The sequence below is a fragment of the Symphodus melops genome (genome assembly GCF_947650265.1).
Source record: "Symphodus melops genome assembly, chromosome: 13".
Taxonomy (NCBI): domain Eukaryota; kingdom Metazoa; phylum Chordata; class Actinopteri; order Labriformes; family Labridae; genus Symphodus; species Symphodus melops.
The window spans coordinates 13,354,140-13,370,616 of NC_136703.1; the positions used below are offsets into that span (position 1 = coordinate 13,354,140).

Genomic DNA, 16,477 nt, shown 5'->3' on the forward strand with positions numbered 1-16,477 from the left:
CACATAAATCCTATACTAAACACTGACCTTCTCTCTCAGTGTATATGCATGTATAAATGCAATATTATACATGCATATACATGCAAAGATTTATGTGTGTATGTCAAGAAACTCTTCGCCTATGCCAGGGCCGTTTCTCTTCCAAGTGAATATTCTCACTTCTAACAGTTTGGAACCTCTTTTGCTTCTCTGTTTTTGTGTAGGTGTCTATAGTCAGCCTTGTAGCTAATGCGCTGGGCTACTCCGATCTAGGGCCCATTAAATCACTCAGGACACTAAGGGCCTTGAGACCCCTCAGAGCCTTGTCACGTTTTGAAGGGATGAGGGTAAGATCCAAAGCTAAGCAGCTGATCCTTCCGCATGCCCATTCAACAGTTTAAAGCATGCTAGAACTGATCTAAAAACAAACTTTAAGAGGACGAAAAGCACCAAAATATTTGGGGATTGTTTTTAAAACCAGGAAATAAAAGCCAAGAAGTCACCTTTTCATACGCAATCCTCTACCATGCCTTTGTTAGAGCTTAAGAAGTCATGATGCAGCTGGGAGACTGAGTAAATTAACAGTAAAGTTATAGCCAGCGAACAACATGCATTTCAATTGAAAAAAACAAAAACAAAAAAACAATTGGATATCTTTCATTATAAGCAATACCCAAAGAGCAACAGAAATATTTTTTTTCACAAAGCTGCCTCATCACATAAGTAACAAACTAGAAATTCTGATTACATCATCATACCTTGTTTCTTCTTGATTGGCCAAAGTGAATGCAAAATTGGTCAAAGCTAACCAAGACTTACATGCCATCTCATAGAGCATTCAAATCAACAACTAGCCCTTCATTTGGCCTGATTCTCAACCACTGCTTTTAATAAAGAGCCCCTCTTCCCCTCCCCCTCCACACACTCCTATGCTCCCATAACCTCCCAACCCTTTTCCTCCCCGCCCTCACTCACACCAAACCATAGTTCATTGAGAACAACCAGCAGGAACCGGGGAGCTACAGGACAACCTCTGCCCAACCAGTCACACCAAACCTCTGCCTGCAAGGCAGCTGCCAAACAACCACTCAGAGAAAACTGAGCAAGATGGTTTTTGGAGCAGAAAGTTTGCAACAGTATCCCTGGTTGCGTTGATTGCTGCCCCTTACTTATTTACATGGATCTGATTGGTCGTCTCTCTCTGTGACTGGTTCAAGCAATTGGTTGCACCTGGTTGTTGTCACTTGTAGTCCCCCCCCCCCCCCCCCCCCCCATTTCTTTGTCCTTCTTTCTATCTTGATCTCATTCTCCTTTACCACTCTCTCCTCTTTGACTTCTAGTTTGAGCTTCTCCTCTTCACCATAATCCTAAAATCTCACCTTCTCCTACTCCCAAAATGTGCAGCACCCACCCCACCTTCCTCTTCTTCCACACCCCTTATCCCTCCACTACTCACTCCACCTTGGCCATGGTTTGGCTGGGCCAGACCACTGGAGGGTGACCACACTCTCTCCTGCTTGTCCAGGATCTATCTGCATCAGGGACTGTGAAAGAAACCACATACTCAAAGTGTTGTGGCTTAGGGATGAAAACATTTTTTGTTCAGCTTCTGCCAGTGTCAGCACTTTGGGTTGTACAATCTGACCGACTGATCTGCTTACAGTCCTATCTGGTGTAAGGTTATTTCTGCAAATTAATCATTATCCAGATTATTAATACCTGCGGTCATTTTAGTGCCTCCCTTTGGGAATCCAGGCAGAAGCTATCAAAAAAATATGTTAGCCTGCCATTTCACACAGGGCTTTACTGCTGTCATGTCATGGCAAAACATACTATAATGCGTACAGAAGGCTTCCTGTTGCCTTCCACTCACTCCCACAGGAAGTGAAATTGGAAGGCAACAATGGGCCCAGTTAAACTCAGATTTTAGTCTAGTTTAGTTTATTCTAGTAGGCTATAAGCATTGGGACACAACTCTTAACCAAGACAGGCAATTCATCCCTTTATAGTACGTCCCAAAAATGACAGACAGGCAGGAGAAGCATGTCGTTGTAATTATGTATTGGGTGGACTGATAGTAAATCAAATGCAAAGTCTCATTCATACTAGATATCCAGCGTCTTAAAAGTGATGCAGTCGCTCATGAGCAGACATCAATACTTTTAGGCTCTGGATTGGATTTATGGATGTTGTCATTGATGTCATTAACATTTAAGGTCTAATTGTTAACTAAGGGATGGGAAATAGGCCTGTTGTTAAGACAATGTCATTTTTGGGGTTTAAGATTTTGGCACTGAGACTTTATTAGTTTTAACATGCCAATTCCCAAATGAATGAGCTCATTCACTGGGTGTATGTGGTAAGTAAGGTGATGTATGGCCTAGTAATGCAAATAGAAATATTAAAATGTCTATGTTCATAGATTGGGTTATCATCTATGTTTGAACTGAAAACAGAAACATTTAAGGTCAAAGCAATAAATTAATAAATAGGGAAGTACATGAATGGAGAGATGACAGCGTATGAAAGAGATTCTGGAGAGTAAGAAAGAGAACTTTCACAGCTTTTATAGCCGCTGGTTGAGTGTTGACAGTACAATGCATCACCGAGGCAAATGTACAATCAACATCACCGAGCAAGTAGCATAGTCTAATTGAGCTCATTGCACTGCTTAACATGCAATGATTACAAGCTGCTCCGACTTATTAAGCTCTATCTTTCTCTTACTGCTGCTTTATGATTTTGTTCCTACCTGCATTGTACAGTATTCCTGGAGGAATGACCACATCTCTGCACATCGTTAACTCAGTTTCAGTAAATCCTTAAGTGACATTTAAAAACTAAACTAAAGATCATTCGATTATCATGAATAACGTATTAGGGGTTACATATTACTCCCAGCTTATGGGCATTGCTCTCCCATCTCTGCCAATTTGTGTGATAAATAGTTTTCAGTCCCGGTATACTGATGGTGTAAAATTTGACGCACATGATGGCAAAGCCCCCACTATGAACTCTGTAGCTGCGATCTCTCCATCCACACACCCCTCTTTATTTGTTTATGGATTTCAGCGATTCTTGAGATTGCACAATATCATATAACACGCATGTACTATAACTGCCGATGCACATTTTGCATTTTTGAAAGCCATTTTCCCTCTTGCTGAGAATGCTTTCCACACAGCATGGCCTAATTTTTTTGAATACAGAATTTTATAAACAGTGAAATTGTATCTCAGATTGAGCAAAGAGTCATTCTCTTAGTGATTGCAATGCTAACATTATCGAGGAGAATAAAAACTCCCAGTGTTTACATTTTGAAGGTCTATAAGTGAATTCTTTAAAAAAACAAAAACAAAGAAGCATTTAAAGCATTTTATTTTTGACACAATATTGAAATTATTTTCCCTCTCTCGCATGACAAATGTAAGATTTTGCATTCAACACAAGTCAGCCTGGAAAGGTTGTGCACACGCTGAGAGAATCCTGCTCTACTGCTCCTCCCTGTTTGTTTATAATGAAGAGGGAATATGGCTCCATAAAACCAGTCTGCCAAAGAAGTGCATGCTCAGCTGTCTGCCTGAGAGCTGCTGGTCGGCCTGCATAACACTGGTAGTGAGCAGATCACTATGTGCTGAGCTTATGATGGCCATGATTATTCCAAAAGAAATCAGATTGGATTGCAAGTAGGCCTAGACGTTTGGAATAATTCAACTTTAAAATATATATATTTTTACTGCCATATACTGTAGTTAATATTTGACTTTGATATGGAAGGGATAAGTGAGATTTAGAAAATTGACTGTTTAAGGTTGGGGTGGTCAGAATGGGCACTTCATAGTGGTATGGCAAACACTTTTTCAAATGTTTTTTAAAATTGATATACAGTATAGTGAACATAACATCTTTTTTAGCCAAGTAGCATCAACTCTAGTTTTAATGTCTTTCTCAAGTGCTCCTGTAACTATTTAATGTTAGTAAGAATAAAAACATTTATATACTGTGTGTATACTATTTGTAAATATATGAACAAAGGCATTTTTAAAACCACTGGGAGGCTGTATCTGTGTGCACATGCCTGAGTGTGGTTTCTGTTTGCCTCCAGATCCTCCCATTGGAGGACGGAGGGTGCTACGGTAGGGAGAGTGAACTGCCTTAACCATTAATCCATCAACAAAGACATCAAACAAAGACAACAAAGGCAGTTAAATAGTTACTTTGTCAGTAAATAACTGAAATTAAGCTTTTTTTGCAATAGATTTATTTAAGGTTTTCATGAGGCCTTTTTTGCTAATAAGGTGCACACAGCACAGTGGGGCCATATTCATCAACACAGCTGTCAATCATGTCGTTCTATAACATCAAATAAATTAAAAAAGAAACTTCGAAAAAAAGATGACTTGGACACAAAATGGCAATAAAGTACTATCATGACAAAACCAGGTTATAGAAACATTAATAATGTTGTCTGTGATCCTTCTCTACAAAAGCATTCATAAATCTCAAATTTGATATGTAACATGTTATTTTTCTGAACTTTATATCTGTAGTGACCTTGTTAAAAGTGTTTGTGCAGGCACATAAACAGCTTTAGCTTCCAAAGATCAAAGAGCATCTCAGAGTAATGTTAGTGCTCCTCTAATGAGACTGATACAGCTCTCCTTTCCATTTATAAACCTCAGAATATTACAGTGTATCACAGGGGTGAGCAGTGCTAATTTTCACCCACATTCAGTCAAAATAGGATTAAACCGCTCCTCTTAACGCCACCTGTAGCAATAGGCTAATAAGCTTTGAAGTATTGTGTGTAAAGCCATACCAGTATGCGGTGTCGTATTAGTGGGATGAAGTTGGATAAATGAGCTGTCTCGATCTCCTGGTTCTTACTCTGTCATGTCCTCTCTTTCCTGGTCTGGTCTAGGTGGTAGTCAACGCCTTGGTGGGTGCCATCCCTTCCATTATGAATGTGTTGCTGGTTTGCCTCATCTTTTGGCTGATTTTCAGTATCATGGGGGTCAACTTGTTTGCGGGAAAATACTACTACTGTTTCAATGAGACTTCAGAGGAATACTTTCCCATCGATGAAGTCAACAACAAGACCCAGTGCGAGGCCCTCAGGGAACAAAACTTTACGGAGGTCAGGTGGAAGAATGTCAAAATCAACTTTGACAATGTGGGCGCTGGTTACCTGGCCCTGTTGCAAGTGGTGAGAGTGTCGCTCCTACTCTACTTTTTCTGACTCCATGTGATTCATGCTAACTTGGCTTGCTTTGTCATTTTTCTATGGACTTTTTATTATTTTTATTTCTGTGCTTCATCTGAGTGTCTATTGTTGCCCTTAAACTTGCTTTCAGTGTCTTCTGAATCGTTCTATTGTTTATATTCCTTGTGTGTATTTGTTATTTCTTCCTTTTACTTTCTTCATCTATGTTTCTTTCCACGCACAAGCTGTACCACAAGATATGCATCACTTTCGGTTTGAGTTACAGTTTCTTTGATTTCTGTTTGGAGTTTACTCTGTATATAATTTGTTTTGGACTACTGCAAATGTATTAAGTCAGTCTTTCTCTTTTTGAAAGGCCACATTCAAAGGCTGGATGGACATTATGTATGCTGCTGTGGATTCAAGAAATGTATGTTCATCACTCTTATATTTTGTCATGCTCATTTATCTTATTCTATGACAGCCTGTGAACGAAGGAAATGTTTGATGTTTTTGACTGCACATTAAATTTTAGACAAGGGTTCATTTATTGTACAAAACCAAGAAATTTGAATGAAATACCATACAAATAGACAAGTGTTGAGCAGGAAACTACACAGGGCATTAATAGAAAGTTTTTTGTTTTTTTTTAGCTTATAACAGATCCTGGTTATCTATTCCCTCCTTTTTTCCTGCATTTACATGAAGCTAATTTAACCTACAGCTGACGGAAGCCTAATATTTATAGCTACAACATATTCATCTTTTATCTTAACTCTGAACAAGAATATGATGATGATGTATATTATGTTAATGCAAAAAAAAAAGTCCTTTTATTTTGTTAATGAAGCCCAATATTAACTTTAACATTGTGCTTCCCTTCAAGGTGGAGGACCAGCCTGCCTATGAAGTCAACATCTACATGTACATCTATTTTGTTGTATTCATCATATTCGGCTCCTTCTTCACCCTGAACCTCTTCATTGGTGTGATCATTGATAACTTCAACCAGCAAAAGAAAAAGATAAGACATCCAATCTACTATTTTGCTTAAGGGTTTTGATTTTTAAATGTCAGAATATGATTATAAACAAATCTCTGTTCATCTGTTTACTTTGGAGGTCAGGATATCTTCATGACAGAAGAACAAAAAAAGTATTACAATGCCATGAAAAAACTAGGGTCTAAAAAGCCACAAAAACCTATTCCTCGACCACAGGTAGGTTTTATTTTACAATGGCTTGCACCTTTTTTCAAATCATGCAACATATAGGACCTTTGATTGAACCATCTGTTAACCATGTGTCTTCTCCCATTATAGAACCCAGTCCAGGGCATGGTGTTTGACTTTGTGACGCAGCAAGTCTTTGACATCTCCATTATGATACTCATCTGCCTCAACATGGTCACCATGATGGTGGAAACGGACGATCAATCGGATGAAACGGAGAACGTCCTCTACTGGGTCAACTTCATCTTTATTGTCGTCTTCACCACTGAGTTCTTGCTGAAACTCTTTGCCCTCCGCCACTATTACTTCACCAATGGCTGGAACATCTTTGATGTGGTTGTGGTCATCTTATCTATTGTTGGTGAGTGAGGGAGGGTGAGGAGATGGAGCAAAAATGGAGTAAATAGAGAAGATATCCTCTCTAGATGTCTCTTGTGTCTGATTCTGTTCTCTTTGTTTTTCTTTCCCCCTTTAACTTTCTCTCAGGCATGTTCCTGGCTGACTTAATAGAAAAGTACTTTGTGTCACCAACCTTGTTCAGGGTGATCAGGCTAGCTCGTATTGGTCGTATTCTCCGCCTGATCAAAGGAGCTAAAGGCATACGGACTTTACTCTTTGCTCTGATGATGTCACTGCCTGCCTTGTTCAACATCGGTTTACTGCTCTTCCTGGTCATGTTTATCTTCTCCATCTTTGGCATGTCTAACTTTGGCTACGTAAAACATGGAGCAGGAATTGACGACATGTACAACTTCGAGACCTTTGGCAACAGCATGATAATTCTGTTCATGATCACCACGTCAGCTGGATGGGATGGCTTGCTACTGCCAATCCTCAACTACCCACCTGACTGTGACGCCAATTTGGAGAACCCTGGTACAACTGTGAAGGGCGACTGCGGTAACCCATCAGTCGGAATCTTTTTTTTTGTCATGTATATCATAATTTCTTTCCTGATTGTCGTCAACATGTACATCGCCATCATCCTGGAGAACTTCAGTGTGGCCACAGAGGAAAGTGCTGATCCACTGAGTGAGGATGACTTCGAGACCTTCTATGAGATCTGGGAGAAGTTTGACCCCACAGCCTCTCAGTTTATCACGTTTGCCAAACTGACGGACTTTGCCGATGCACTGGAGCATCCACTTCGTGTGCCAAAGCCCAACACTATAGAACTAATTGCCATGGACATGCCCATGGTGAGTGGTGATCGCATTCACTGCCTCGACATCCTGTTTGCCTTCACAAAGCGAGTTCTGGGTGACAGTGGTGAGTTGGACATGCTGAGGCAACAGATGGAGGAGCGTTTTGTGGCAGCCAACCCCTCCAAGGTGTCATATGAACCCATCACCACCACTCTCCGCCGCAAACAGGAGGACGTCTCTGCCAGAACTATCCAGAATGCCTACCGTGCACACCTCATCAGGCGAGGCATCATTTTCAAGCGCCACTTTGCTAACAATAAGCTTGAGAACGGCGGGACCAACCAAGAGAAGAAGGGGAGCACACCATCTACTGCCTCTCTCCCTTCTTACGATAGCGTGACCAAACCCGACAAGGAGAAGCAGGACGACAACAAGGAGGAGTGGGCCAGGAAAGAGAAGGACAAAAACCAAAAAGATGAGTGGGAATCTAAGTGTTAGGATTCAGTGACTCAAAATCTAATGAAACAGCGAGATGAGACTGAGCCCAAACCCAACAAATGTAGAAAGTGATCATTTGCAAGTAACATGAAACAATGTTTACACACACTACAGAGGCAAAGTGGTTTTTTTTATGTCGTCAAAGAGAGCTGAACCAAACACAATCAGTTTACCACGGAAGTTTGCTGCAAAGTGACCAAGCGAATCGATATAAAAAACAAAGAAAAAAAAAAAAACAAAGAAAAAAAAAAACAGTGACTTACAATGTGATGGCAAATGACACACATTCCTTTTGGGACCAACTTCCAAGGCACAGGAATCACTGCTGATGATTGGAGAATTGCAAAATCCCTGCCACCACCTCATGTGGACCCCTGCAGCAAAGCTCCAATACTGCCGGACCAGGTCATACAGACCCCTCTAGAACTGTATAAGCAGTCTAAAGGAGTGCCCGTAACTCTGAGTTTACCATCTTCTTCAAGGAGAAAACAATAATCTACCGAGCAAGTTTAACTAGGAAAGGAACACTGACAAGGGAGGGGGAACCAAGAACAGAAGACAACTATTTTTTGTTTGTTTGTGCTGAGGGTACTTGCATCTTTACATTATTTGAGCAGCAAAAAAAACATTTAGCCCATGTCACTAGTCTTTTCATCTCCTCTTTGTTATACTGACATTGAAAAAGACGTTTTATACATGGACTTTCACACTGACCAGGTAGGGGTCATTTGTCATTGTTTTGGCTTGGGCTGAAGGAGACTTGCTCAGACTGAGTTCAAGATAAACAATAATTATTGTGCTCGTTCAGTGCATAGAAATGACTTGCATGAAGGCATGTTTTGATCAGGAATCATGCATGAGTAATCATAGTCCACAAGACACTTATTCTCAGACCACTGCAGTGGCTTGATTATAGTTTGAGGTTGTCCACTGGGGAAAGTACAGGAACTATAACTAGAAGTGAAGATTTTAGATAGTGATACATAGCATTTTGGGTGAATCGTATTAGTATGATCAAGCCCTTCACTAATTATGCTTTTTAAATGACAGACTTTTTTCAGTCAACCCTTCATTGAAATTTCAGTTGAAGGATGTAAGCACTCAGAGGTCTCAAATGAGTCAGCCAACAACATAAACTAAAAAAATGTTTTTTGCTGCAGAATGTTAGAAGTGAATCAAGAGTATTACTAAGCAGATTATCCTCATGTTGAGGTTGCACAGGTTTGGAGGACAAAACCAATTGTCTGGAACAAAATCTGGGGCTTTTAAAACTTTGTTTACTTACATCCATCATATTGTCATTTTTTATAAATTGCCTGTGGTCCCTGTTATGGCATTGAGGGCAGATGATAGTTCATGCCAAGGAATTCATGTTCGGCACCAGAAAAGGTCTGGTGTGCTTGTGCATTACACAGTAACACCTCTATTGATGTAGTACCTGGAGAAGGGTCAGAGATGTGGTTATAGTTTAATTTCTTTCTTTTTTTACACAACTGATGTTATTTTTGGGCTAGTGGAAAATTGAAACTCCATGAAAGTAGATACATTGGACAGGTTTTGTTTTTTAAAAATCAATTTATTCATTTCAGATTCCTCTTTTGTACTCTGTCAGACCAACATGAGAATTACCCAGTAAATGATGTCTGCCAGCTTTAGAAAAAGCCTTGAAGTCCTTCTCTGGTGTCCTTGTGGTGCAATCATTCTCAGAAAAGGCTTTGATCAGTGAGAGTTGACACTGACCATCTGACAGAAAAATTAGCAGAGAATTATCACAAGGACATGCCTAGTCGTGCCTCGCATGTATGGAAGGTAGATGGCCATGAAGGGCTTGCTGTTTTTGGACTCAAGAAATAAAATGAATTTTGTCTGTTTTAGGGAGGTGAATGGCTGATGAATAACACAACATAAACGTGGACCAATAAATAAGTAGAGCCCCTCCCTTCAGGGTTTTTGACTGACTGCCATGAGAACAAGAGAGAAATTGAACAGCAGAAGAGGAGAGTTGTGCTTTGGTCTGAGTCAGAGTGCTGAAAGTCCCATGTTTGTCAGTGTATCATTGTGCTTTTGTGGGAAACCTCTTGAACACTGTGTGGTGTTGGACCCAGCCTTGCACCATCTTTTCACATACTTGCAGGCTTTCAAGTACTATCACCTGCTTCAAAAAAGTAATTAACCAGAGATCGAGGTAGAAACGTGAACACTTGACCAGATCAAACATCAGCAGGCCTCACATTGATGCAGCTATGTTGTATAATAAGCTTTGTGGGTGTTTTTCATAATAAAAAAAACTGAGGCTTTGTCAAGTGGTAGACAAGACACAACTGCCTCTTTATATAATCCTGCCTATTTTTTTCTACAGAGGAGTGATGGTCCTATTTGTAAGCAGATGACTGGACAAAAAATCTGGCATCCATCTTCACATCACTAATGCCATTTGGTGTGCTTAACACTGCCTGTACCAGAACCCCCTGTCTGTAACAATAACTGAGGTCTGTTTACAATATGAGGTCTCCGAATCAGTTTGGCTGCTGCACACTGAAACCAAATACATTCCCAATGAGAACCCCAGCAGGAGTGAGTAATGTCATTCAATTTACCCATGTTCATCTTGGATGTAACGTTTTAGAATGATACATTCACACTTCAAAAAAAAAAAAAAAACAAGCAAAAAAAAGACAAAAAAGAAAACACAAAAACAGATATATGTACAGTGCAGGCTATGATGTAAATGGCACAATCGCTGAAAAAGAAACTTTTTGAAAGAAACTATAAATATTGTATTATATTTTATTTGATCAGCATGCTTCGTTCGGAATTTTAAAAATGTTACTAATAATCCAAAAAAAAAGAATAATAATAATAATATAGAATGGCTTCCAGCTATGCCCTTTGTCACATTTGTTACCTTTTGGATTTTTTGAGACACTTTTCACTTTGTTGACGGAAAATGAATGACATATAGATATTATATAATACAAAAGATATATACATTTAAACATATATGTCTATATGTATATACATAAAACAGAAGAACACTGTTTGTCACATTTGATTTATGTGCAACACGTTCAGTGGATGTCTAAATACTGGTTGTTTCCAACATCCTTTTATGTTGGGGAATAGCTCATGTGCTATGTTACTGGAGCTGCTTGCCATGGATTGTAGCCTGATCATGAAAGGATAATGTTACCAGCACATTTCTCACTAACTGTCATATCTCTCACCTTTACTGAGTATACAGGGCACAGTCACAGACACAAACACACACAGGTGACTCTCCTCACTACCCCCGTACTGTACCAGTGATCTGTTCCCTGAGGACGTCAGCTAGTTTGACTGACTTCCTCACCCATCCACAGATGGCACCCGTCCCAGGGCCTTTTCTTTCCCATACCCACACATCAGTGCCATTACAGTTGAACTTGCATACAATCATGTACTGGCTTTATGTCCTCACAATTTCTTACGTTGAATGGTTGGTTTCTAGTGTCCACTCAATGGCATGTGCCTTTTTTCTGCTTTTTCTGTGAATTTGGATGTTGATGCCACATTAAAAACAACAAAAGAGCAAAAAAATCTAAAAAAAATAAAAATAAAAAAAAAGATACAAAAAAAGATACAAAAAATCTTTCCAAAATGTGGAGGGTGGGGATTTTGGGGGGTGAGCACAATATTAATCAGGGACGATAAGTATTACTGCCAGAGGATCATCCAGACAACCCACTTCATCGTAATATTCAAGTGTGTGATGTTAACAGAAAACAGCTAACTCAAAAATGTCCTGTTCTTAGTGCTATGTGTGTCACCCACTTGGCTTGTGAAAAGCAGCTTGCCTTCTATATTTCTGTTTGATTTCTTCAATACTTTGTTTCCATCTGAAATTTATTTTTGTATCAATATTTGATTATGGGACTCATTGTCTTTATTTTAGCATGGTTTATTATGGGCTTTTTTTCTTTTTCGCTGAACAATTTTAAAGTGCTTTTCAAACTGTTATCATTTGACACCGTGATAAAAGAGGATATACAGTACATAATAATGGTGTGTTGCACAACCACTTGGACTCTTGGTAAGAATATATGAAAGATTGTCTTCATTTGAGCACGAACCTTTTTATTACCAATAAAGCAGCCTTCCAGTTATGTGTGTTGTTCTTTTCTTGTGACAATGTTTATTTTTGCTAACTTTAGAGAGGTTTCTCCTTTTTTGAAAGAGACTTAGAGACTGTAGAGCCTCTCCTTCCTCAGGTGTGTTTCACTTTCATTGTGTCTACTTTAAGTGGACACCGTTTTGCGTGGATCATTTTACTTTTGTGTTGCTGCCCATGGTTTCACTAAACATCCTGTGAAATGGAGCTGAGTGCTGCTGTGGTTTTCACGGTTGTGAAAGGAAGCCTTTCAAATCTAATGGACTTATTGAATTTGTTAAGAGCCCCGTGTTAACATCCTCCTCGCAGGCACAAGATGGACTATAGTTCCATTATTATGCAGTCCATCTGCACTAGGATACTCCTCTATGTGGTCCACCATAAAGTAAACAGCCTAGAGGTTTATTACATTCACCACCCCATAACCTCATGAGAACTAAGCTAAAACAGCAATGTGGGGGGAATATTGATTTGTTTACAATTCTCTCATTGCTTTGCAGATGGGCAAGGAGGGTAGAAAAAACTTTTTAGGTTTCAGATGCTGGAATATGTAAATGATACATGAGGTTTCCTCGGACAGTAGGTATACAGTAACAGAATAAATCGAAAATGTGGTCTCCCTGGGTTCTTTCCTTCCTTGAAGTCATGGACGTGCAGCATCTACCTCCTATATACCCCACCCTCCTCATTCTCCCAGATTTGTTTTGTGTGTGTTTTCTAACTTTCATTGTTTTAGTGTCTGTAAAATGTCATCTACACGTTGAGGCAGTGCACACCAGCATCTTATTAACTATCGTACCTGCCTCCCTTCAACTTGTTTCACTGGCGTGCTCCAGGACGGTTGTGTGATAGTATAGTACAGTGCAACGGAGGGTGGGGGTAGGGGGTGTGGAATAAGGAAAAGAGATGGGGAAGGGAGGTGGTGGAGCACTGCAGTGCAGATAAATTAATGCAGCAGTCGAGGCTGAGTCAGCAGCACACTCCCAGTTTGGCCTGATGCCTCCATCAGCTCCGCGACTGATGAAGGCACAGCGAAAGGCTCTCACGCTTTAAAAGGAAAGACGAGAAATCGACATTCCTCCTTGTGATCATGCTCGATCAGGCTCGTTAACGACTTCTGTAAAGGGTAAGGTCGCTGGTGCTGTTCCGTGCTCGACAGAGGAGCTGTCCGTAGTGCTGGATGTACCGGGAAAACGAACATCCCCGCCAGGCTTTGAGGCTTCTTCTGTAGGGTCATATGGAAAGAGCCCAGCGAGTAGCAGAATGTCTTTAGTGTAGTGAGGAGCTCGACCTAATTCTGAGACAGCCACACCTCCACTCCTTCTCTTCCTCCTCCTCTGTGCTCGCTTTCTCTCATGCTACTCCCCTTCCTCTGAAATGTTACCACATGCTATGTGCTTTCTCTGTGTGTCGACCTGAACGTGGCTCAGTATAACAATGAAAGGCGTTAAATTATTTTCTTTGGCATGATCACCCAATCAGGGCGGGGTATGACTTAATAATGCACTTAGTATAGAACATAAGAAGTCGTTTCATCATAGCTTTAATTTCAAAGGACTCTCAAGATGGTTTGTATAGTGCTTGGATTATATCCCTCGTTTCTGTCCCCTTGTTATCTTCGTATGTATCAGTATCCTGCAGCCTGCTGCAAAATGTCACACAGGCAGTATGTGTGAATAGCTAGCAGTGAAAGGGGTTTTCCTTCAGTTTGATCCCATTTCAACCCTTGACTGAGATCAGAGGGCCGTGTTTGTGCTCTGCTGGTGCTCCCTCCCTCTCTCCTTCTCCTCCCCCGATCTCCCAACTCCCCCCAGGGAGTCAGATAGAGGGAGAAGCCCATAGAAGTGGCTCTCCATCATGCCTGTGAAGCCAGGAACCCCCCATCGCCACAGCTGCACCCTCGTAAAACTTCTCAATGAAAAATGAGGTTGACACGTACTACCCCTGGTCCATTCCCAAAACACTCATACACAGAAAACTTGCACCATCAATTCTACTATAGCCTACTGCTTTTCTCCACCTACCTCAGCCCCTTCCACCAGCCCCTACTTTCCACTTAATGTTAAGTCCATTACTTACTGTATATTGTGCCTGCCTCGTTGCATAACCTCATTGTGCAACAATGTAAATGTGTGTGAACAGAGAGTTCATGCTATGCATAGTTAGCTCTACAAAAAGAAAACAAATCAGATGCCTTCACACCCACACACTGCATTTTCTTTTTAAATGGTTTCCAAAATCAGCCTGTGCTTAGCCTGAGCTGTTTTACTGCCTTCTTTCTTTGCTGAACAACAGCACCCTCCTCTGGACAGCCTGTGTGTATGCTTTACATTCCCTTTTATTATACACATCCCTAATAACTGCCTAAGCTGTTTATTTCCTTTGGAAAGCATTGTAGCTGCCTTTCAGTTGTACCCAATGTCAAGAGGAAAACACTGCCACTTTAAAAGATTTTATTCTAAAATCTTGTTTCATCTGAAAATACATTTGGGTACATAAGAACATCAGAGGTATACATTTCAATTCAAAATGCATTAAAAAAAATATTGCAGTCTATTAATCATCTGATCATATTTTACTAATACTGTCGAGAAAATCTAAATAAAACAGTGAAATGAGCCAACATGGATTCTTATTGTGGTGTGGGTATCTGAAAAAAAACTGCATTATTAACAATAACACTACATGTGAACTGTAGCTGAATACTTTGTTAATTAAACAACTGACACATATTTTTAGGTTCAGTAAATGCATCTTCTTTTAATGCTGTCGGATGACATGAGGCTTGGATAAATCACATGGTGTTTTCTCCTCGCTCATTTTAAACCTGTGCCGCAATCTGGACCAGGTCTTCCTGACATCTGTAAATGAAATATCAGGGATGGAAGTCAAATAACAGAAAAATCGTTACAATCAAAGGCACTGGCATAACATATACCATTTTAAAATGTATTCAATATCAATACAGTACAATCTCGTCTCCATTTCTCTCTCACACTATCACAATAGAAGTAAATTATAGGCATAAATGTTATTTATTAGCTCACCCTTCCTGTTTGGTTCTGGCTAGCCACTCCACAAAATCTTTAGCTTTAAACTTGTCAAGAAAATGGGTAAAGTCGTTGGTGAATGTCCCATCGGAATGCCTTTTAAGGTTTTGGATAATGTGTTTCCCATTTTCCATCTGGTTTGAATGCCACCTAAGAGAAAGGATTGTCAATAAATAATGGTTTTGGAATTTAGTGCCAAATTTTAGTTTTTAATTTCATATTTCAAAACATTCATCAAACATATATGAACACAACATATAGTTTTCTTTTTATTATTAGAGGCTTCAGTAAATGTGTACACACAGACACTTTTAATCAAGCGTTCCTTTTTATAGCATTTATGTATTATTTTGCGTCAATTATAGTATATCATAGAAAATGTTGGCCAGCCAGCATCCAATAAGAAGAAAGAAGACTTTATAGATACCTTGCCAGTCTTGTTTTATCCACAACCATTTCCCTGCTGCTGGAACAGAGAAACAGGACCAAAAAACACCACAGATGCATACTCATCCTCAGGTGACCTAAACACATTACCAAATACAACCCGTTTACCACATTGTTTAAAGAGAACAATCATTCAAATAATGATGATAGGTTTAGTTTTGAAAAAATAAACATACCTTTCAGAACTTCAACTTGTATCCAAAAAAAGAAATATGATTGCTTTTCCAGAGCACATGCAGTGTAATATTGATGAAGCTGTTGCGAAACCTCGCTACACTTTAAAACAAGACCTTGAAGATCCACTGAAAGTGGACCAAATAGTGAGTAATGGTTGTGTGTGATATATTTATAAAGTGAGCAGGTGTCCAAGTCTGACATATAGGTCAAATCCTGACACGCTTCTTCCTCATTATGGTGGTCTGGATCATAGATTATCTGAACCAGACTGGCTTGTGCTCTCGCTGCACAGGCCAAAGGTCCCAAGTCAGCTCTACCTTTCTCAGGCAGTAGCAGGTGTGAAAAAATATTGTTTGGCTCTCTGACGTCAAGAACATGACTTCTAATGCTTTGTTCCCTTATTTTTATTTTTGAAGTAAAATGAGTTTTAGCTGCAGTGCTGCAGAGCTTATTTGGATTCATATACTCTCAAAAAAGTTGTGCCTTGGCAACATATTGTTGTAACAACTTTAGGTTGTTGAAGTTTCACAAGGTGTGGCGCTGGGACTAATTACATTCACCCTTTGCTTCATCATCGGTAAACTAAATATTCATACATTT

General features: G+C 39.9%; 1 protein-coding gene across 6 annotated transcripts in view; it reads left to right on the top strand.

The window, feature by feature from the left end:
* Positions 1-10,752, top strand: part of scn8aa (sodium channel, voltage gated, type VIII, alpha subunit a) — a 41,912-nt gene extending 31,160 nt beyond the window's left edge. For all 6 annotated transcript variants that reach the window (XM_079359907.1, XM_079359908.1, XM_079359910.1 and 3 more), the window contains 7 exons: positions 204-326; positions 4,901-5,185; positions 5,559-5,612; positions 6,069-6,206; positions 6,297-6,401; positions 6,504-6,774; positions 6,900-10,752. In XM_079359907.1, the coding sequence (XP_079216033.1) occupies positions 204-326; positions 4,901-5,185; positions 5,559-5,612; positions 6,069-6,206; positions 6,297-6,401; positions 6,504-6,774; positions 6,900-8,056 (2,133 nt within the window). In that variant the 3' untranslated portion in view covers positions 8,057-10,752. The remainder of the gene's footprint in view (positions 1-203; positions 327-4,900; positions 5,186-5,558; positions 5,613-6,068; positions 6,207-6,296; positions 6,402-6,503; positions 6,775-6,899) is intronic.
* The last annotated feature ends 5,725 nt before the right edge of the window (positions 10,753-16,477 follow it).